Source organism: Amphibalanus amphitrite, unplaced genomic scaffold (genome assembly GCF_019059575.1).
Source record: "Amphibalanus amphitrite isolate SeventyFive unplaced genomic scaffold, NRLGWU_Aamphi_draft 000195F_arrow, whole genome shotgun sequence".
NCBI classification, from domain to species: domain Eukaryota; kingdom Metazoa; phylum Arthropoda; class Thecostraca; order Balanomorpha; family Balanidae; genus Amphibalanus; species Amphibalanus amphitrite.
This window is the reverse complement of record NW_024881690.1, coordinates 16,025-37,647: the sequence shown is the minus strand read 5'-3', so window position 1 is coordinate 37,647 and position 21,623 is coordinate 16,025. Positions and strand designations below refer to the sequence as shown.

Here is a 21,623-nt window from a genome sequence, read left to right as displayed (position 1 = left end):
ATCCCGGCCGGAATGTCTGTCTCAGAGTCGCTCTGGGCAGCTGGGCCGCTCAGCCCTGCTGCACGCTGCAGTCTCGGTGACGTGTATCCGAGCTGAGCCAGCCACACGGCCCTCATCCCGTGACCGGCGGATGATATACCAACGTCGCGCACAAACAGCACAGCTGCTGGGGGCGCACCGTCTGCACGGAGCGCGGGCGGGACCCAATCAGACCGTAATCGAGACTCGGGTCCCATCACCCAGCCCGCCAGTCGGTCGAGCGTGCCGAGTGGGCGGTAGGACTGACTGACACTGACAGGACCGACTGTTTCAGTCCAACAGCTGACTGACGGACGGTGTTAGGTGGACGGCGGCGGTAGGACTGACAGTGACAGGACCGACTGTGTCAGTCCATCAGTTGACTGACGGACGGCGTTAGGTGGACGGCGGTGAGTGTAACTCACCAGCTGCTGCTTGTAGTGGCGCTGCTCGAGCGCGTACTGGTCGGCGGCGGCGGCGGCCGCGGCGGCCGACAGAGGGTCGTGCCGGTGGAGCCGCGGCGGCGGTGGCACGCCGGCCCGCTCCGGCTCCGGGCGGACAGGCACCGGCGCCGGCTGCAACACGGGGGGAGGAGAATACGTCAGTCACACGGTACTAACTCAACACACCACCGGCGACTCACAACACAGGGAAGGCGCACAGAACACACTGACTGCCACACGGTACTAACTCAACACACCACCGGCGACTCACAACACAAGGAAGGCGCACAGCACACACTGACTGCCACACGGTACTAACTTGATACACCACCGGCGACTCAAACACACCACACACAAAGTAATCCAGCGTCCAATCCAAAAATAAGATTATGAACCTAATAGAATCCTGAAGCTCTTGAAATGCCTCACAAAAAGTTGCGATAGTTACATCAGCTCGAGTTTGGATCAGAGGCGAGTAAAAGGCCGAATGACATTGTCACTCAAACACCCGACAGTGTTCCAACAGTTGCCCTCCCGGCAATGTATCGAACGCAGTCATAAACTCTCCGGTGACCGCTCGAGCGTTCGATACCGTACACCGCCCGGCGCCCAGTTCGTCTGACGGAATCCGGCACAACGTCCGGCCCGCGTCACTGCCCGCGGGCGTGGCCGGGCTATCTCAATCGGGAGAGATATACGCTGACGTACTATAACGTGGGAAAAATAGTTTTAACGAAGATCCTGTTATGATAAGACTTTTCAGGCATGCCTGGGTTCCGTTTGAGGCATGTTTTCTAACAATGCCGTCGTTAGGTGAGGAACCCACACTATGTCTGTATATGGGCATCAGTAACACATGACCGGCGACTTCACCTTGACCTTCGTAAGCGCCTGCGAGGCGGCCGCGACCGGCGGCGCCACTGCCGACTCAGCAGGTGCATTGTGCACCGGGTCACTGTATATCGCCGTATCTACCACTGACACAGCACGCTCCTCGAACACCAATGAGAGGTCCAACGTCCATGACCTTGCCGCTCCCCGCCCCACTTCCTCCGGTGCTCTACCCCGACTCCCAACCCGCGGCGCCATCTCGCTCTGCCAGTCGGTAACAATGCCCCCCCCCCCCCTCTCCGGTCCATGGCAGCGGGCAGGACCCGGACAGGCCGGCCAGAGACCGGCGACCACTGCCGGAGCGCAGCCCGTCCCGTCGCACCGGTTCCCGATCTGCAGCCCGACCGGCCGCCCGCTCTCCACAACTTGTCCACTGACCTTCGAGACGAGTTTCAGCCCGGGATGAATCTGGAGGAAAGGCTAACGTGCCCACCAAGGCCAGCGGGCCTCCGGAGGGCCACAACATGCCCAAAAGGAGCACATAACATCCAGAAACGATATTCGTCTTATGTAAGACTGGAATATTGATATGAAATACGCCAGACGTGGAAACATTCAGATGTGTGCAATGCTCAATGCTCATCGTTCACCCACGCCGGCTGCTGTAGATTAATATCGGAAGATAAATGAAGGCCGGATCTGAGCCGAGACCCGACTGCCAGCACCATACACCTGGCAGACGGAACACAGGGACAGACACCAACCGACCGACCGACCCCAGCTGGCGGCCAGAGGCGGGTGTAGCTAGCGACCTTCGGCGAGTCGTCACCGTGGCGGACAGCTGACTCCGATTTCCCACTGACTCACCCCGTTCGGATGTATCGCACAGGTGGTCCGCTAATCGCGCCACATCCCACTGTCACCAGCTTCATATCCTTCCGTCCCTATACACCTCACGATGACACCCAGCTAATGACGGCGCACATGCGAACACCAGCGGTCAGTAAGACTCAGGATGTGTCAGCAAAACAGAACAATACAAGGGACCCATCGGAGGTTTGAGAGGTAGCCGTGCCGTATTGAAAGTGCATTGGTGGGACGGGAGCTGCTAGGCCGTGGGCAAGCGGGGCGGTGCGCTCAGAGCAGACTGCAGGTGGCACATGTGATTCTGGACGTTAGCCCTGCACCTGTGGGTACCGGCCGGCCCACCCCACCGGGTCGCCGACCCAGCGACCACATCACCCCCATCCTCGGCCAGATGCGGGCGCCAGCACACGCTACACCCCGTCCCAGGGACGCCCGCAGGACTGCAGGGACCGGACCCACGCCGGTCGCCAGCTGTTCCTCCGGACCGGACCGCTATAACGAGGATAGCACCATCCATCGCATCTCCTCCCCAGTCCCAGCGCAGTGCCCTGGGACCGGACCGCTATAACGCGGATAATACAATCCATCGCTGTGCCCGGTCTTGACCCTCAGTGCCAGGACCGGACCGCTATACCCTAATCTCCGCCCTGCGCCGTCAGCGTACCGGGGATCACGCTCCCCACCCGCCGCTGCGCCGTCCCAGCACCCCAAACGATGCCGGTCGGCCCTACCAGCAGCGAGGGTGCCCCAGCCACCCAGCCGTTACAGTAACGGACCCGTCCCGGGAAACTGATACACAAAGCCGGCAAACAGTGACGTCACACCTGGAGATGACGTCACAGGGAGGAGGGGTCCGCGCGGAACGCAGGTGTAAGGGAGACCGGACTGGCTGGAAGACGAGAGCAGGCGCCGCGGGTCGTCGCACGACACAAAGCAGGGATTTCCTTGTATGCGGGCGGGTTGTGATCTATTGCGCCTTTGTTCGGCGGATTCAGACTCAGAGTTCGTCCGTCACAGCCTGGCGCCAAACACCTGTCAGAAAACTCCGCAACAACTCCGCACGATGGCCAGTCATTGTATAAAACGGTCACAGGGGCGGCCCACAAAGAGATAAACTCGCTCCTACCCTACGGACATGGGGCGGTGGCTATATGCCAAATGTAGATACAAAGACTACCTGGGAAATCAATGTAATACTATCATTTCGATTACGCTTGAATGACGTCAACCATCTCCAACAAAGATACTGGTGAGCACGGAAGTGCCATGATTGATGACCTTGACCTTTCGAAAACCGGTCATTGTCGAGAGCTACTCGAGCGTCGAGTGCGGGATTCTCGGGTGCCGCCGCTGTGATACGGCCCGGAATGTCAGTCCGCGGCGCGGCGGGTGGCCGCTGTTGCGGTGTCCGCCGGGGGAAGGGAGGGGAGGGGGGGGAGAACGTTCCGGCTCGGAGCCCACCGCAATGTGTCACGCCGACTCTCACGTGGGTCGGCACTTGGCACGCCGCCAGCAGCGCCCGGCCGGCCGAGGTTGGCGGTGTCTAATGTTGGCGAGGGTTGGCCATGCGGCGCGGCGGCGCTATCGGCAGTGGGGCAGCCGCCGAACAGCTGACCGGCGGCAGAGGGAGGGGAGGGGGACGGGGCGCGGGTCAGCGGCCCCGCGCGCCGCGCACGGACGCACCCCGGCCGCCGGGGGCCGGCACATCCGGCTGGCCGCGCCGCCGCCGCCGGTTCAAGGGCACGTCAGCGCCGCGCCGGTGACGGAGGCCGCCGGTGGTCGGTATTTGGGCGGCCACGCACTGCCTTACGGCGGCTCCAGAAATACACCGCCAGCCCGCGGCAGCTGACCCAGATCGGCGCGCGGCATGGGCCCGGCGACAGGGCCGCGCCGGAGCGCCGGCAGATGTGTCGTACCGGGCCGACAGCCGCCACACGGCACTCCCGTCACAGCCAAGGACAAGCCAAAGGAAACAGGAACGACTGTGCAGATTCAACAGAGCGAGCGTTCAAAAGGAAAAGCACAGCCGACGCCGAGCGATCAATGTGTGGGAAAGAGTTCGACGGGAAACATGTCACGACAGACAGACTCAGTCCAACAAAAACCTCTCTCACTCAAGTGTCATGTGAATGCGGGTGACATTTCGTGGCAACTTCCTTGACGTTCCATATAATCGGCCAACAATGCTTGAGTTATCATCTTAAATCTAGTAGTCAATTACTCCACATAGCTGGTAGCAATCCCGATAAATAGGGCAGTAACTTGTATCGAAACCACCCCGCCAGCACTACCAACACGAAACACAAGTAAAAGGTAACCCTCATAACCGGTTTCATCGTGACTTTTCAGCGTCATAAATAACAAAAATAATAAGGCTGCTCAGTATGTCAAGTGCTGGGTAGGCAATGAAGCGTGCAAAGTCCGCGATTGCAACTCCTCGCGGCCCGTTCTACATAGCTGCAGACGCTTTCAGGGGGCACCGGTGTCCGGCTCGTGCACAAACCAACGGCGAGTGGCATACCAATGTCGGCGGGCCCGCGCGTCCTGTTGCGGCGCGGGAGGTGCCGCGAAGACCGTTGGGACCTCGCGGCTCCCGATCCTGTCCCACCGCGCGGTCGGGACAGCCGGCCGACCGGTCAGCCGGGGAGAGAGTGATGTGTTCGGCGGAGCGGCACCGACACGGGACCGTCCGCGGCCGTCCGGTCCCCATGGTCCGCATGGTCCGCTCACACAGTACGGTACCTGTCCGTAGCGGCCGTGGCCGGCCACTCCCCGCCTGCAGCGCAGTCTCGTGCAATCAAACATCTCCGCTGCACTGCCGGCATGCATTGATTAGCAGCCTGCAGCCGAGCCGCAGCCGGCGCCGCGCCACTCCAAGTGGGCATTCAGAGATTTACCGACATATATGGCGCCATGAACCGCCATCGCACCGGGCAGGGACGGGGAGCGCCGGGCTGCCACACTGCTGCATCCAACGGACGGCCACGGCGACTGCGGCGCGACGGAAAACCGGCTCTCCAAAATACCCGCACAACAGACTGCTTATTGGTAACACATTACACACCACCACGGAAGTCCATTCGATCATTAATTTGGCTGAGCTAAAAGTAAACACAAACGAGGTTGACGCTATCACGACGGAGAAAACATGACGGCCATACGACTCGGAACTCGGAACACTCATAACAGACGACCACATTAGTCTGTCCAACGAGGTCATGACGTAAGCTGAACTGCTGCGGTCGACTGCAAGCGTTTTACCAGGGTTCTCCAGACTGTCAATGTGACAAACATTGACAGCAGTCACCAAGGCTGACCCGGCCACCAAGTCAATGAAACCAGAAGTCGTTTACCAACTTTTAGCGCTCCAGTGATATAAGCTCTTCTAAAGTACGTCTAATGAAGTAGCGACAAGTCACTGAAGCGTTGGATGAGTCAGCGTTCGCCACTCCAGGGAGCAGAGCTGATGACTCAGCACCTGGCGACATTGTGGTGGTGCGCGCCTGTGGCATACCGTCAGCCGGTCGTTGCCACGAGTATCGATTGCGTCAACTGGAATGGCATACCAGAGCCGGCCGTATTTATAATCATGATCAACAAACGACAAGGTAAAGTAAGCAAAGGCAGGCTCCGTTCCATCTAACCCGGAGCACGCGGCCGCGGTGTGCTCTACCCCCCGAGAGGAGGAGGCTGTATCCGCTGCACCGCCGGAGGCCGCCGGGACTCAGCTGAGCGGCCGCCACGCCGCCCGGACCGATCGATGGAGCGCCGCTCTCGGCCGCCGCCCCCGCCCCCGCCCCGGCACCGGCTGCAGCCTCCCGGCCGACGGCGACGACCGGCCGATCCGAGCGCCGCCGTGTAGGTACTTAGATGCACCGGCAGACACGGCGGCAGCCGCGCCGCATACATGTACCGGCACACACGGACTGACAAGGGCACCGGAGGGATGTGACGACTGACGACACTCTGGTGCGGTTTAGATTGTTATACTATTTGTCCGGGTAGACACAAACACCGCCGCGGGAGCCGTGCCAAACGGCGACAGACTCCAGACGTGCGCGGCGCGCGGCCTTCCCTACGAGTGCAGTCGCACCCGCCGCCGGGTCGGGCCGAGGAGCAGTTGCCCTCAGTCGCCCTCAGCCGGTCCCAGCCGCTCGCGTGCCGGCCGACCCACCGCGAGCAGAGTGGCCCCGTTCAGCGGCTCGCGCGGGAAAGCGCCGGCCTTCGCGCGGTTCCATCGGCGGCGCCATTTTTCTGCGGCGCGGTCAGGAAGACAGGCGGCCGGTGCTGGGTGATTGGTACGGGCTGATACGGTGTTTCGGGCGCGGCGCAGGCACCCAGACTGTCACCTCTCCCTACACTGTCCCAGTCTCGGGTCTGACGGTGACCGGCGCCGTCTCCGTCCACTCTATTGAACGGCGGAGATCCAATGATGCCGGACGTCAGAGCCTGATGAGACCTGCCATCCGACTGCGACCATGCGGAACATGAAACGTTACGGCTCTCATTGGATCAAACGATTCATTTACTGAACGCTCCAGTGAAAAGGAATATGATAGAACAAATGAAATCCACGAAAAGAATGCAATCTTACATGCTGTGCTGAATCTTTACGACACAACCATCTGCGTCTCTTGGCAACGCATTGTGGCACAACAACATTCGTGGCAATATCGCTGTGCAGTTTATTATAAAACGATGGCCCATTTCTTCCGGGCAATGAGTTGCCTGGGGTGATAGGCTGTGCCGCATCACACCGGTTGAGTGAAACAGCCAATCCATGAACACTGAACATTGGACCACGTGACCCTTTGATAACTGTTGACTTGCTCAATTGCGTCAGCGTAATAAGCGTCCCAACCTGGCTTTACACTCAACGGATGGCTTGTAAGGGATGGAACATCATTCTGCAGTCTACTGCACTTGAAAGATGGCATTGCTGGAAATCTGACGCAATATAAACTGTCCAGTGCAACGTCCGTCGTCCACCCACTTTCCTCCTCCAATTTGAATCGGACTACCTACGAACGGGGAGTGCCGCCGGGGCCCACCAGGGCGCCCAGTGGAGTCGAGTGGAGTGTGACACAGCACAGCCGCCGGCCTGGGAAACTGTTCCCAGCGACAGCTGACTGGCCAGAGCCACAAACACCGCCACCGACCGAATGGAAACTGCCGGCAGACCGCATAATTCGGTGATAGTACGACCGCGGGCCGGTGTCCATCGTCCCTCGCCTGAGTTTGTTTATTTGATGTCGAGAGGGGGTCGTCCAGCGTATTAGAGTGCACTGAAGCTGAGACGGTGCTGCAGTTCGGTGCAGACGGACTGAGCCCATCACGGCCCGTCCGATGGATAAACATGGTCGGACTCGGAGATAACACCACCGACCGGCGCGGCGGGGTGGGTCAGGTTCAGATCCGGCCGGCGGCAGACACGCCAGTCGAAACTGGCTGGCGGGTCAGGCCGCGCCTACACTGGTCACCAATCCCAACACGGTGCAGACTAGAGATGCCACAAATTTGCAATTTCATTACCCGCCCCGCCCCGCAGCTACCCCTTGCCCAACCACAACTACCCGCAAGCTGATTTAGGCTGAGCCGAACCCGCAAAAAACCCGCAATTTTAAAAACCTGCTTTTGGAAGAAAAAAATACAGGTGGGTCAATGCTAGAGCTATATAAACCTTACTTGCTTCATTGCTGTGCAGAAAAAGACAGCCAAACAAATAGTAAGGACTTGAAATTGCTATGCTACGTCCTCAGGAAGTGCACACTGGATAGTGGAAAATGAATAATGCATAAATACATTTGAAATTCCTTTCTGAAAAGAGTGCAGTAAAATCTTTCTCCCACCTTACCCTTCAGCATTGGCTGAGGATCAAAATTTCACTCTGGCTCCCTCTCAATGTTAGGCTTCTGGAATGATATTGTTATCAAAATGAATGTTGATATAAAAAGATATGCGATTTCCAGTTAAAAATAAATAGTGACACGGTGAAAAATGAGTATCCAGTCGATCTACACATAAAACAAATCATGCAAAATCCCAGCCTAAACCAACTAACCACCAATGAACCACGCATTTCTGGAAACATGCGTCAGAACCGTCACCAACAGCTGATTGCAAGGAATGTTACAGCGACTAAATTATTGCAGCCGTAGTTAGTGCGAACTCGTTGCGAAAACACCGTTGTATAATGCATATTCATGTGTCATTCTGATAAAATTATTTTACAAAACAGCTAAAGTTTTACAATTCAGAGGTTAGTCACCGGTTAAGAAATAAAGAGACAGTAAATACTAAATTAAATGTAATAATTTTATACTTTATAGATAGTCTTGGTAATGCTCGGTAATCCTTTCTCGGCATACAAATGATAAGGACGTAAAAAGAAAAGAAATAAATGCGACCAGCTACGTGGTTTTGTAACATGTATAACTGCTATTTTGAGGTATTCAAAAACCAAGACAGAAAAATTGATTGTAAATCTTTTATTGCGTCATCAATGACAGCTTTCCTTTACATCAGAGACCAAAATTGACGCAGTCAAATGCCAATCCTTGTCAGAATGTCGGAAGTGCGTCAGTATTGTATTGCGTTATGTTTGGGCTGCATGCCAGTCAATATTTTGATTTTTTTTTTGTGAGGGTAATTGGTGTGTTATTTTCGTAATATAGGGTGGGACAGAACATAGAAGAGGATAGGCAATCAATGAATTTGCATCAAATTTTGTTTAGCTGATAGCTCTTTTTTATGCGGACCAGACGCAGATAAAGTAACATGTGGCATTTGCTCTGTTTTTCAACATCTCATTTGAGTCTGGGTTCTTCCATAATGTATATCTAGTGCATGCACACTGCACATATACTTCAGTTCAGCTTCCTATAAGGTTGCTCTCAGGTTCTTTTATGTTTTATGGAATGCTTTCATCAGCATTTATTTATGCTTTGTAGTTTGTTGCTTGTACCCTGGTTTGGTCATTGCTAGACTGTGGATGCTATTGCTGGTTGTTTTCAGTTTTGCATTTGGAATGTGCTTCCTTGATATATTTTTATATTTGGTTCTGTTTTAAAAGTTGTTTTGATGAATATTGTATTGTCAACCTGAGCAAATGCACTTGGCATTGTGTTTTGCATCTAAAAAAAAAAAAATAAAAAAAAATATAGGTTCTAAAGTCTGACCGCCAAATACCCGCCACACGACAAGTTTTGCTTCTCGAACCCGCCAAAAACCCTGCGGGTTTTGAAAACCCGCAGAAAGCGGGTTCGCGGGTTCAAAAGTGGCATCTCTAGTGCAGACACTGCCGCTGCAGCCTGCAGTGCCGGACAACAACCAACAGGAACGGGGAAGGGGACAGGAACACGATGGGACGACTTCCAAAGCTGTACCAGAGCCAGACAGACAACTATACAGACAGGGACATGGACAAACACCACTGTGGAGCTATGGAGGCGACGAGACCAGCCCAGCCGATGTCGTGAGTGCGAGTCCGGTAGGATCGTCCCATTGACGTCACCCGCATCTGTGCAAACACCGGCCCCGGAGACGCAGCAGTGCCCATCTGTCCATGTCCGTTAGGCCGGGTGGCCGCGCCAGTTCCGGCGGAAAGGCCTGCGTCGTCTGGCTCGCAGACCGACAGGACACCGTCAGGGGTCTGTCCAGACGCGCTACTGACCGCCGAGCATGAAAAGGAACCCACGGAAGGCTGAAATGAATCACAGAGCGTCGCCGCTGACAGCGAGTACACCGCAGTGTCTGGCGAACACGCTGCTACTCCGTCTGTGTAATTATTATCGAGCATTCACAGCATTCCGTTAAAAAATTAATATGCAGTGTGAGTAAATGGTACGAAACGGTATTAAAAACGGCACAACAATGCAAACATGCACCACATCCTGCAATAATCGAAACGGGATAACAGCCAAACTTCTAAAATTACAGCCAGCATGATGCCGGATTTCATTTTCGACGTTCGTAAAACATTTAACTAGTTTCTACTTAAACAAGTTAGAGCTATCAGTATTATTTTATCATTTACTCTGAGTTCACTATTAAGCTATTTTCTGGGTTTCGCTATGGCAGGATTTATTACATACTGATCCGAATATACAGATCAAACAAATGAAGTGGGACGGACATCACAGACATCAAAGCTGGGTTTGACAAGCATGAAACGGATGTCTCATTGTTCTTTATCATTGCTATAACAACTCTATTATTATGGATCCTTCAAAGCCAAAAACGTTAATAGAACAACGTGAAGCAAAAACCATTGAGCGCTGTAACACAGCACTCTCAACTAAATGGTCATTTGATGCTGCTTTGCGAGCCAAGTTGGCGCTGAGCCTCCCGGCGCGTACGGAGCAGCCGTCTCCCCTCTGTACGGACAGCCCCCCCCCCCCCCCCCCCCCTCCCCCCCCCCCGGAGCACGTGTCGGCGCCCGGCCGGCCGCCTGTGTGACGTAACGCGCCTGGCTGCCAACACCGCCACGGCAGCCGGCCGATCAAGTGTCCCCCTGCCCCTGCCCTCCCCTCTGGGCCCGGCTAGTCAGAACCGTCAGGCGTCAGCCACGCGGCCCGGGCGGCGGCCGCATCACACCAAGGCCGGCGCCGCTCCCACGGCCAGGGGAGACGGATGCAGATTGCAGATCCCAGTCAGCCGGCCGGCTGACACCGTTCAGCGGCCAAGGTCCCTCCCCACGGGGACACCTGCCCGGGACTGCACGGTCGTGCACGCGCGCCTCTGAACTCACCGCAGCGGGACGCACGGGGTACGGCAGGCCGGCCTGCCAGGCGGCGTGGAACGCGCCGCCCGGCAGGCTGTAGGTGCCCAGCCGAGAGGCGGCCGCGGCAGCAGCAGCCGCCGACGCCGCCGGGTACGCTGCCGAATCATGGCCGGGCGGTCTGCGAACAGCACAGGTCACGGGTCACGGCGAGTCACTGGTAAAAGGTCAGAGGTCATGGCGCGTCACTGGTCATGGGCGAAGTCAGCAGTGAAACCTCAGTTCATCATTTCAGCTACCTACATCAGTGAGTGAATACGAAGCGGATGTCTCAGCCCTTGCTGGCGTGGGATTTCTGGCATCGTCACAAATCAAATACAAAAATGCGCAACAAAGTAAAACGTTAATAGTAGGGTAATGACAAAGTAAATAAGTGAAGTGAATGGAAAGGGCAGGGAAACGGATAACGAACCGGCAAAACGTCGTCGATTCAAACCACAACGTGAGATACGAGCTCATGATGACAATTAAGGTTTATGGCGCTTAGGCCATCGACGCCGTCTCTAATGACTCAGGCTACAATTGTAGCTGACCCATGAACGCTCCTTCATTTTTAGCTGCTGACTAAAACGATATCAATTTCCTCCGGGTGAGTTCCATGCTCAACGATCACCCCAGTACCCATGACTCCACCGAGACTGCCACGTCAGGCGGCGTGCACAACTCGGCCGCCTGGCGACTGCGCTGCCGGCAAACACAGCCCCGTAACGATTTGCCGGCCGGCCGGCGCGGGGCCGGGCGCCGGGGGCGAGGGCAGCGGTGAATCGATGGCGCGGCGCGCGGCAGCGGCAGCGGCCGGCCGGCTGGGCCGCACATGGGTCGGCCGGCCGGCCGGCCGGGGTCGGCCTGCTCCTCGTCACGCCGTCGGGCCGAACGTAATCTCAACGTACTGATACCGCGACACATGCCCGCAGCACGGCGATTGCTAGTGGCGTTTCCGGGACTGGCGTATGGGACATTGTTGTGCATTCATAATGCATACATGTAATCCGGAAGTGGTCAAGCGTGCATCAGCATATCTCGACAACGAAAAACATGTCGAGTCATCTTGCCTTGGATAAATTATTCAGTAAATGCAAATAAAGCATGGCCCCAATCACTGACGCAAGCATGCTCTTCAAAAGTTGAGTATCACCACTGGTAGTTTTGTGGCTTGTATTCGAGTAGCATCGATAGCCGCATGAGGTCACTGAGGTTGTGTGCTTGGTCAGACCAGATGGCCACTCGGATAACAGCGACCACGTGTCAACTCCGTGATCTTATGAGACCGGGGAATGGGGAGCGCAAATCTACTGACGAATCAGGGCAGCCTGCGAGCAACGGAACGCCTCTCCAGCGGTCACATCGAGAGAAAATAAAATAAAAAATAATCATCGCAAGGAACGGGCATGATGGATTAAGTGAAGGCAACTAAATACACAAATTAATACAATGGAAACTAGCAGAACGACTTGTGACACTCAAATTAATTACAAATGCTCCCTTTGTCTCCACTTCCAATGTAGATAAGTTGACTGTTACTTCCCAGCCCAAACCTTATCTCACCTGTACACATGAGTGTAGTAAGGTGTTCTGTTCATTCCCGCAGTTCTGCTGGCATCGATTAATCTGAAACAAAACGTCCCCTGTCGGTATCTCTGCATAGTGCGCAGAAGGTTAAAAATATAAAAAGCCGTACACCTGCAAAGCCAAGGCCTAGAAGGTTTGCCCAAAACAGCACGGCAGAACCAGGGTACCCAATGGTTAGCAGCGCAATATCCAGCTCATAGCTCCGTCGAAATGTTCCGGATCTTAGCAAATAGAATATCACCCACAAGAGAATCCTTATATTGCTCGAAGACGGATTAGAGGTTTTCGCGAAAGTTTAACAGCACAAAGTGAACTCACAAAATGCTTTCCTTTCTAAATAAATCATATATTTTTCAGTAGAAAACACACAATTCTAACGAACATTGTTAAAACCATTGAAAATAAATATTCAGTTAAATTCACAAGTTTGACTGCTGTCTGGTAACATTTACGCCAGATTTACGTGTTTTTTTTTTCCTCATAAATACGGTTGAAATGTTTTGCCATAAGAGCACGACTGAGACTTTCGCAGTTGTCGAGGATTGTGCCGGATGCCGGAAGGCCCAGGATGCCTTCCGGCGACTGGCAGCATCGAATCAATGAGGACAAAATCAGAAATTGAGATCTATTGTTATATGTAATCCAGTTTACTTCATAGGTATTGAATTCAAACTTTAAAGAAGCCACGGAAGTTTCTGAAATTCAATGGTAGGACTCAAATGGTTTTAAGCTGATGGCATTAGTATGCCAAGCCAAAACCAATAACATGTTAACAGCGCCATACCGCCGCATACCGGTAATGTTGAAATTTCAAAGCTGTTGGTATGGCTCCGGCCCGTCTAAGTAAGCCACTACCCAGCGGCTAGCGTTATAAAACATACTAACTAAGCCACTACCTAGCGATATTTAACAGCACACATGAAACCGATGAAAGCCACTTGTCTCTCGCCTCTCGGTTACAGTTAGAAGACTAGACAACGATCACACAGATTTAAATAAATACGCTACACAAATAAAAAATATTACAATAATCAAATTACACCATCACCATTGATGCATCACTCATGACAGATATTTTTCCATTTTCACTGAGTTACTGAGAGCTGTGGAGGACCAAATTTGAAATGTTGATCCCTTTACCAGCCCAAAACGAAGCCGAACCGCCCGAACCTTCGGGCAATACTGGTCCGAAACTACAAAAAAATAAATCAATATAAAAATATGTGGCGAAAACCACATAAGATCGATCGATCGATCGCTCTTACTCACAATCACTTGCAGAACGAAACGCAGGTCCTTGTCGACTTCAGTTCAGTTGCGAGGTTGACACATTCAAGTTTCAACCAGGACCGCTCTCTATAGGAGCTTGAATCCACAACACAGTGTCAGTGGTCAACACAGCCACATTTCTGGAGCACTTTGAACACCCAACGCTGGAATGTCTCCTGAAAAGACAAATATTCTTTCAACACACGCGGAGGCACGTCCTCACCCGCCAAGGAACCAGCCCAGATGAGCTTGGCAGGGTGCAGGAGACGACCCCACATATTCTGGCAGCCATTACACAAGCCGGCTGGTGTGGGTCGTCTACTCAGCTCACACAGCCTGCCCGCGAAAGGCGGCCGGCCGTTGTGGCTCGAGGACGGGGAGGGGCTGGGAACAGGGAAAGGGGGAGCTGAGAACTCGGAATGGTGACGTGTTCCCGGTTGCCGATTTATATTGCCCCCCCCCCCCCCCGTAGTAACTTTTGACCATATGCCCGATGCCGTTAAAAACTTCATAAAATGGCCGACAGAACACTGAACGGGAGGGGAAGAAATGCTTTTTTAGCCTGTAGATGTATTTTAACGTATTTTTCCAGATTGATTAAATCATTTTATCGGCGGTGCTTTGATTGACCTCTTCCTCGGTTATTTGTTTCTCTGTCGCTGATGGCGGAGGCCGGAGCAGTCGGAATGTCTAAATAAAATGTCTGCGTCGTCTGATTCACCCTGGTAAAAACAAAACGGCTACATAAAATTGCATACGGTTTCCGCGAATATCTTTGAACGTATGTGCTTCGTGCTTTGCTATGATTAGTTTAGTTTATCTTATCTGTAAATGTGAGCACTTCAAATCAACGTCAGGTGACCAAAACTCGCGAAAGTGACGGAAGCAAGTGGTCGACGTAGCTGCACCTATTGACAGTCACCGTGGTGCACCTAGTGGCTAGTCGAGTCACCGTGGCTGCACCGAGAAAACGATTGTTTTAAAAATTAACGCTTGTTATGTACAATTTTGACAGTTTTCCCTCTGAATACTAAATCGTTATTCGTTGACCTCATCTAGGTCAAATTTGATGCCGCAGACATAGTAGCGAGAGCAATAACGAACAATCTTATCGAGTGCTCCTTGCCGCGGCGCCGTAGCTCTCTCTATTCGTTTACGAGTTACGCGCCGATTCGTCAGAGAGCATCGAACTTTGACAAGGCCTGTCGAAAATCGAAATAGATTTGACCTTCGATGACCTTTGGTGACCAGACGCAAAAATGACTGGGATAATTTCTTGACGATTTTGAGCATTTTGCTAAATTTGCTGGCCGTTTACCACGTTTCGCTGGGTGTCCCAGCCCCAGGAGCAGAGTTGACGGGGAGGTTCACTGCTCATTCCCTCTCCCGCAGAGCGTTGCAATCTACATATGTTAGTAGCGGGGTACAGGTAATGGTTCTTTCTCCGGTTTCTCCTACATCGCTCACCTCGATTCCTTCATTCAGCATTTGACCGGAGAAGTAAGTTAATAAAACAGCTGCCTGCTGGACGTTTAGCAAATTGTTTATCGTCCGTCAGACGTTTTCGAACGGCTCAACGTCTAGCAGTTATTTTAAAAGTTCTTGGCTCGAACTAAAGACCGGCGCCTGGGATATTTCCGTAACCACGCCCGCGCCTGGGGAGGGGTCATATCCCCGCCCTCCCCCCCCCCCACGTGCTATCTCGAGAACCAATAGTCGTATCGAGCTCCGCGAGGAAGCGTTCGATGGCTCTCCACAAGAACTTCTCAAAATATTTCTTTAGATTTCAAGATTGAGGTGAACTTTCGGGTCAAGGTCAGGTCAAAGGTCAAGCTCTGATGTTTCTACATCATAAGGAGGGCGGAATAGGTTCTGCCCGATTTGCAGAGCCTCACTCCCGTTATTTTCGCAATATCTTTCAAATTGCTGGACGGCACGCATCGACACGAAACTTTTAGTATCTTCGGCAACAATGGCAACATAAAAAGACCTGCTATAGGTCGGCCGGAAATGATGTCAGAGTGACGTAATGTTCGGCCAATTTTGATGCAAAACGTGGGTTTACGGATATCACTCTCAAGGGCCATGTTTTCAAGCCAGCACCAGTTTACTCGCATACCATGATGCAGGAAGCACATGGCTATCAAGACGCAATCTGGAATTTTAAAGTTTTGGATTTTTGAAATTATACATAGGGGACGGAGGGTGAATTGCGCCGCCTAAGAAAAAACGCTAATTGTAAGAAAACCGCTGGAGATATAAGCATGCACTGGTAACCATTTCAAAGAGGAACTCATTGGCTACGATTTAAGAGCCTCCCGATCAATTAAGAATGTTTCGTTTGCTTCTGACAGCTGCTTTTTCAGAAACATGCAAAAGGGCGCATTTGCCAGCAACTGCTGCAAATTGCGCCAGGGGGATGGCGCAATTAGAACCCAACTGCGCCCTACTTTAACATGGCTAAGCGAATGAGACGGAATGCATACACCCCGGCAGATGTCATTGCGGCCTACTTAAACATTTATAATGTTAATCAGGCTGGATAAATAATAAATGTAGATATAAATCGCGATGTTTTTTGCCCAGGTAGATAACTTTACATGTGTCCGTATGCTTGTAAAAGTGCCACGAAAACGTGTAATGTAACCAACTAGAATGATATATGTGAACGTATGCGCATATACGGTTAAATTTTCAATCGTTTCTCTCAAAATTAATTATTTTTATCGTTTCAACAACTTTTTGACATCAGTTTTTACCTTTTTATCATAGCTGTCACCTCTCACGCCTGAGTCCGTGATGAAAATGCCGTATTTTGTCAATTACACCACAAGTTCGTAGCCTAAATGGCAGCTGCATTATAAGTTTGACGAGAGAAATAATTTGCAGACTGACGACAGCGGGCTGCTCCCCTGCCTGATATTAAAATCCTTCCTTATTGCAATCAGTTAATGATGCATTCATACTGTCGTAGTACAATAGCTACACCATGATTCTATTTGCCCCCCCCCCCCCCGGCGCAATTAAAATTGAGGTACTTTTTAATAAAAGCGTAGATACTTAATCATAGAAGATGCTGAAGGAAGTTTACTGTTTCAGCGAAATATAATGGAAAAAGGGTTATTCTTTCTAAATATCACTCTGAAAATCACACACGTATCGCATGCTTTTATAGCCAACGGTTCAAATAGGTACTGCAAAAAAAGCTAAGAAAACGGCGTAATATCTTTGATGGCGTAATGAGCCCTGCTGAGTGCTGATTAACTTCATCGGAGAGCTTGGGCCATAAAATGAACTATCCAGTGGCGAAAATAATGAATTCGAACACAAAATTATAAACAAGCCGTTGAATTCGTGCGGTGGGCGCCGCGCAATTGGTTAGGAGGGCGCAATACACCCACTTTCCCCTATATAATATTAATTTATTTTCATTTTTATTTGACCTATAAAATTTTGACTTCTCGAAAAACCGGTACATGTATGATAGAACACATAAAGATGACTTCTCTAGACTCTAGAGAGTTCAAGCCCGATATCTGAGAAAAACGGCTATGTTATGCACTTTAACATCTTACCGTGGTCAATTATTCACCACCAATAATTCAAATGCAATTTTCAGTGCACTAGATATCATACACCAAAACAAAAGTAGCACCATCGTGATCCTTTTTGGTTAAAACATTCCATTTTCAAAATTTGACCTTTTTTACCTGACCGATACATGTATAAGTTGCTGAAAGTGGCTTCAGCCGGTACAGACGATTGGTACTATTTTCGAATCATATGTCCAAAATAAATAATAAAACATGAAACATCCGTCGCATGAACTATATGTACAGGACCTAAAGTTTCCTTCAACAGTTGTGACCTAAGCTGACCTGGCTTTGACAAGAAACATATCGAGTACAAATAATCGCTCTTGAAAGTATCGCGCATCGGTGCGGTCGATCCATCAATCCAAACCGAGGAAGGGCTGCTAAGTTTGAGTCAGCGAGCCAATTGCCAGTGAAATGGATCAGGATGAGTCAGCGAATTGGTTCGGCGATTCTCAAATTTAGCAGCCCTTCCTCGGTCGGGTTTGATGGATCCACCGCACCGATTCGCGGTACTTTCATGAGAGACTGCGTACAGCCTCGGTACCTACCCACAGGGTATCTTTTACGTACATTTATGAATGAACCAAATATAAACTTGATGTGACGTGACTTATATGGCGGCGGACAGAGCCCGAAGTTTGATCATGCCTAATTGTATGTAAATAACTTTCACTTTGACCTGACCTGTGACAGCATCAGTGACCTCGAGTCAATAAAATTACGTTTCGCTCGACAGTTTTTTCAGGGCTTCCACACCCCGCTTGAATATTGGAAATCGGACCAGTACTTTCGGAGATAGGAGGGAAGGCTCTGCTGTACCGTCTCCCCCTCCCCCCCCCCAGCCATTCGCGTTATGGAATATACCCCAGTCATGCGCGGGTGTCAAACCAAGCACAGGTTAAGGTCAGGCTGCCCATCCGAGTTCCGACCTATCAGGCAAGTAAATGATTCTCATTTTTCTATTTATCGAATGTCTGGGTTCCTTGATGTATTCCGCATTTATGTACATCGAATGTCTAAACAAAATGATAAAACAGAACAGCTATGTACCAGACGTTTATGAAGATATCCCCCGCCCCGTTGAGGCTCCTGAGTCCTGGATTTACATACCTTGCCGGAAGGGGGGATGTTGAGCACCCCCTCTCCCTCTGAATCGGCTCCTGGATCACCTATCGACTGAGATACGCGAAGCAGGTCGGGTGAAAGGTCAGATCAAAACAGGTAATCACAGTGGCGCGGGAACTTCTTCCAGACTGGGGGGGGGGGGGGGCTGAACCATAATAGAAATCAACCTAGGGTACCCCCAAATCTAGTTTTCTCACCGGTTTTAGGCCACTTATTTTTCAGACCTTGGCCTTTTCAACAACAAAAAAAAAAAAAACACGAAAATATTTTCAAAAAGTGAGGTATTCCGTCTCAGCTGAGTGAAGAAACTACCGTTTTGGCAACCTGGAGTAAAGGTTTTAATCTGCCAAATGAGTTGCCGAGCCAATGAAATAGGTGGATTTTTCACTTACATGCTTTCTTCCTTTGTGACCCACAACCCCTAATTTGGGGAAGACAAGCTGCCCAACGGTTCCTGGCCTCATGAAACGTTGTGGGGCACCGCCCCCACGGCCGCAGAGTTGTGGGGGCAAGCTTACCCCACTGCCCCCTCCCCCGGTTCCCGCGCCTATGTATGAATCTATGAAATTTTGTTGGTAGATTTCCGATTTCGATTCCTCCAGCTGGGGGGGCTCAAATACATTACGAGCCCCCCCCCCCAGCCGAAAAGCTGGGGGGGGGGCTCAGCCCCCGCTAGCCCCCCCTGTTCCCGCGCCACTGGGTAATCAATTGCAGGTAAAATTCCTCGGATTCAACTTTTTTTTAAATAGGTGCGTTATCAGTGAACGAACATATAGGTGCAGCGCCGTAAAAAATACATTCGATTGAGCTCGATTAAAGGCCCTTTGCTGGTATATTTGACCCAAGGTCAATCATTTTGCCTCGATAGCACGCTTCGATAGGAATGAACCGTCATAAGTAACGATTAATGGAATACCTGCCTCTATTTCCACAATGCATTTTGACACGGAGCTTGTACGTCATTAGGTATTCATTAATTTTACCAGCATCGTGTTCCTCTCGTCGAAACGCGTCGAATAAATTATTCAACTTTCAAATGTCAACTTGAAAATTTATCTAAGGCAAAGGTCATGAGCTGAACAGAAAAGGTCATCCATGACCCAGCATAGATATCAAGGGATACGTATGTATAGTTAAGCTAAACACATCCACGGTTTTTTCCAGTGTACCTAGGTATATAAATAGTATTTTCATCGGTGTAACTCTTTAGTTATTTTCGAAAAACCGCCGACGATCTTTTATTCTTTTCATCATTTATGCGCGCAAAACAACAGCAGTCAGCATCCACGCAAATCGTAGTTTTTCAGCCGGGATGAATGAGATGACTGGGGCGTTCCACGACAAATCGACAAGTGCCCTGCACCCTCATATTTTATTTTTTGCTTAAAATTGGTCTAATGGGTTGTGGTGGGCGGGGAAGCCAGCTGTGGCAAGGATTTTTTTCTTCGAACAACGGTTTCCGAGATATAGCCTCGGGCAATTCCTGGAGTTCGCGCTGCAGCCCTATGTTTGGCGGCCTATAACTCAGAAACTATTGGTTTTTTACGATAGAAACTTTATATGGCTCAACACACAATCAACCAACAAACATTTTGGCTATCTCGGATTTTCAATTTTTGAAAATTTTGATCACGTGACCTTTTGTCCTATTTTTCGAAGAGTGACCTTGATATTTTCCCCACTGAAAGTTGCAATTTTGTCTGATGACGATTAAAGCCTTATCAATTGTCATTCATATGCGATAATAAAAAAAGTGGTTATCGCCCTGCGTTGACCTCAGGTCAGGTCATTTTTATGACCTGTCCATTATTACGAGCGGGAGCGACAGCGAGATCTCGAGAATAAAGCAAGATAGCGACAAGCGGTAAACGGTAAAGGGTACACACGGATAAGGTCTATAATTTTTACTGAGGTCATTTTCAGGTCAGGTCAAAGATGACGTCACAGGAGCTAAAAGGAAGTCAAAATAGCGGCACTATACATATCTATGAAGTTTTTCTCGAATAACTTTCACGGTATCCCACCTAGGAACAAACTAATAGCACCATCGTGATCCTCTCGTCGATCCGCATCGAAACATATGTATTTTGACCTCGAAAGGTCGAAAGGTCGAAAGTTGACCTTAGGTCACGTGACCTAGGTCAACTTTTGACCTTTCGACCTTTCGAGTTCAACATACATATGTTTCGATGCGGATCGACGAGAGGATCACGATGGTGCTATTAGTTTGTTCCTAGGTGGGATACCGTGAAAGTTATTCGAGAAAAACTTCATAGATATGTATAGTGCCGCTATTTTGACTTCCTTTTAGCTCCTGTGACGTCATCTTTGACCTGACCTGAAAATGACCTCAGTAAAAATTATAGACCTTATCCGTGTGTACCCTTTACCGTTTACCACTTGTCGCTATCTTGCTTTATTCTCGAGATCTCGCTGTCGCTCCCGCTCGTAATAATGGACAGGTCATAAAAATGACCTGACCTGAGGTCAACGCAGGGCGATAACCACTTTTTTTATTATCGCATATAAATGACAATTGATAAGGCTTTAATCGTCATCAGACAAAATTGCAACTTTCAGTGGGGAAAATATCAAGGTCACTCTTCGAAAAATAGGACAAAAGGTCACGTGATCAAAATTTTCAAAAATTGAAAATCCGAGATAGCCAAAATGTTTGTTGGTTGATTGTGTGTTGAACCATATAAAGTTTTTATCGTAAAAAAAACAATAGTTTCTGAGTTATAGGCCGCTTAACATAGGGCTGCAGCGCGAACTCCAGGAATTGCCCGAGGCTATATCTCGGAAACCGTTGTTCGAAGAAAAAAATCCTTGCCACAGCTGGCTTCCCCGCCCATCACAACCCCTTACACCAGTTTTCAACGAAGAATAAAATATGAGGGTGCAAATTTAATTTTTTATTTGTCGATTTGTCGTGGAACGCCCCGACTGAACAAAAGTTGAATTGGGCTCACGGATGCGAAATTCCGATTGATTACTGCATAGTTGAATACTACAATACTATTCAGATTTGTAAGCCTGCCGGATCGCTTTTAGTGCACAAATGAATACGGCGCGAGACAAGGAATAGGAGTGAATAGAAGGTCAAAAAGTAAAGTCAAGAGTAAG

At 50.7% G+C, this 21,623-nt stretch overlaps 1 protein-coding gene across 1 annotated transcript; it reads right to left on the bottom strand.

Annotated features, from left to right (window-relative positions):
* Positions 1-112: 112 nt before the first annotated feature.
* Positions 113-14,009, bottom strand: LOC122384667 (transcription factor SOX-3-like). Its single transcript, XM_043372296.1, has 5 exons — positions 13,777-14,009; positions 12,484-12,546; positions 10,909-11,059; positions 444-593; positions 113-181 (listed from the first exon to the last, which is right to left on the bottom strand). The coding sequence occupies exons 2-5, from the start codon at positions 12,516-12,518 to the stop codon at positions 113-115; spliced, it is 405 nt and encodes a 134-aa protein (XP_043228231.1). The 5' UTR covers positions 12,519-12,546; positions 13,777-14,009.
* Between the last annotated feature and the right edge of the window lie 7,614 nt (positions 14,010-21,623).

Excerpts from the sequence above, each read along its gene's own strand:
- LOC122384667 (XM_043372296.1), bottom strand. The coding sequence starts at position 12,518 with ATGAACAGAACACCTTACTACACTCATGTGTACAG. Across the intron at positions 11,060-12,483 it reads TACTACACTCATGTGTACAG|ACCGCCCGGCCATGATTCGG; the intron begins GTGAGATAAGGT and ends TGCTGTTCGCAG. Across the intron at positions 594-10,908 it reads ACCCCGTGCGTCCCGCTGCG|CCGGCGCCGGTGCCTGTCCG; the intron begins GTGAGTTCAGAG and ends CCCGTGTTGCAG.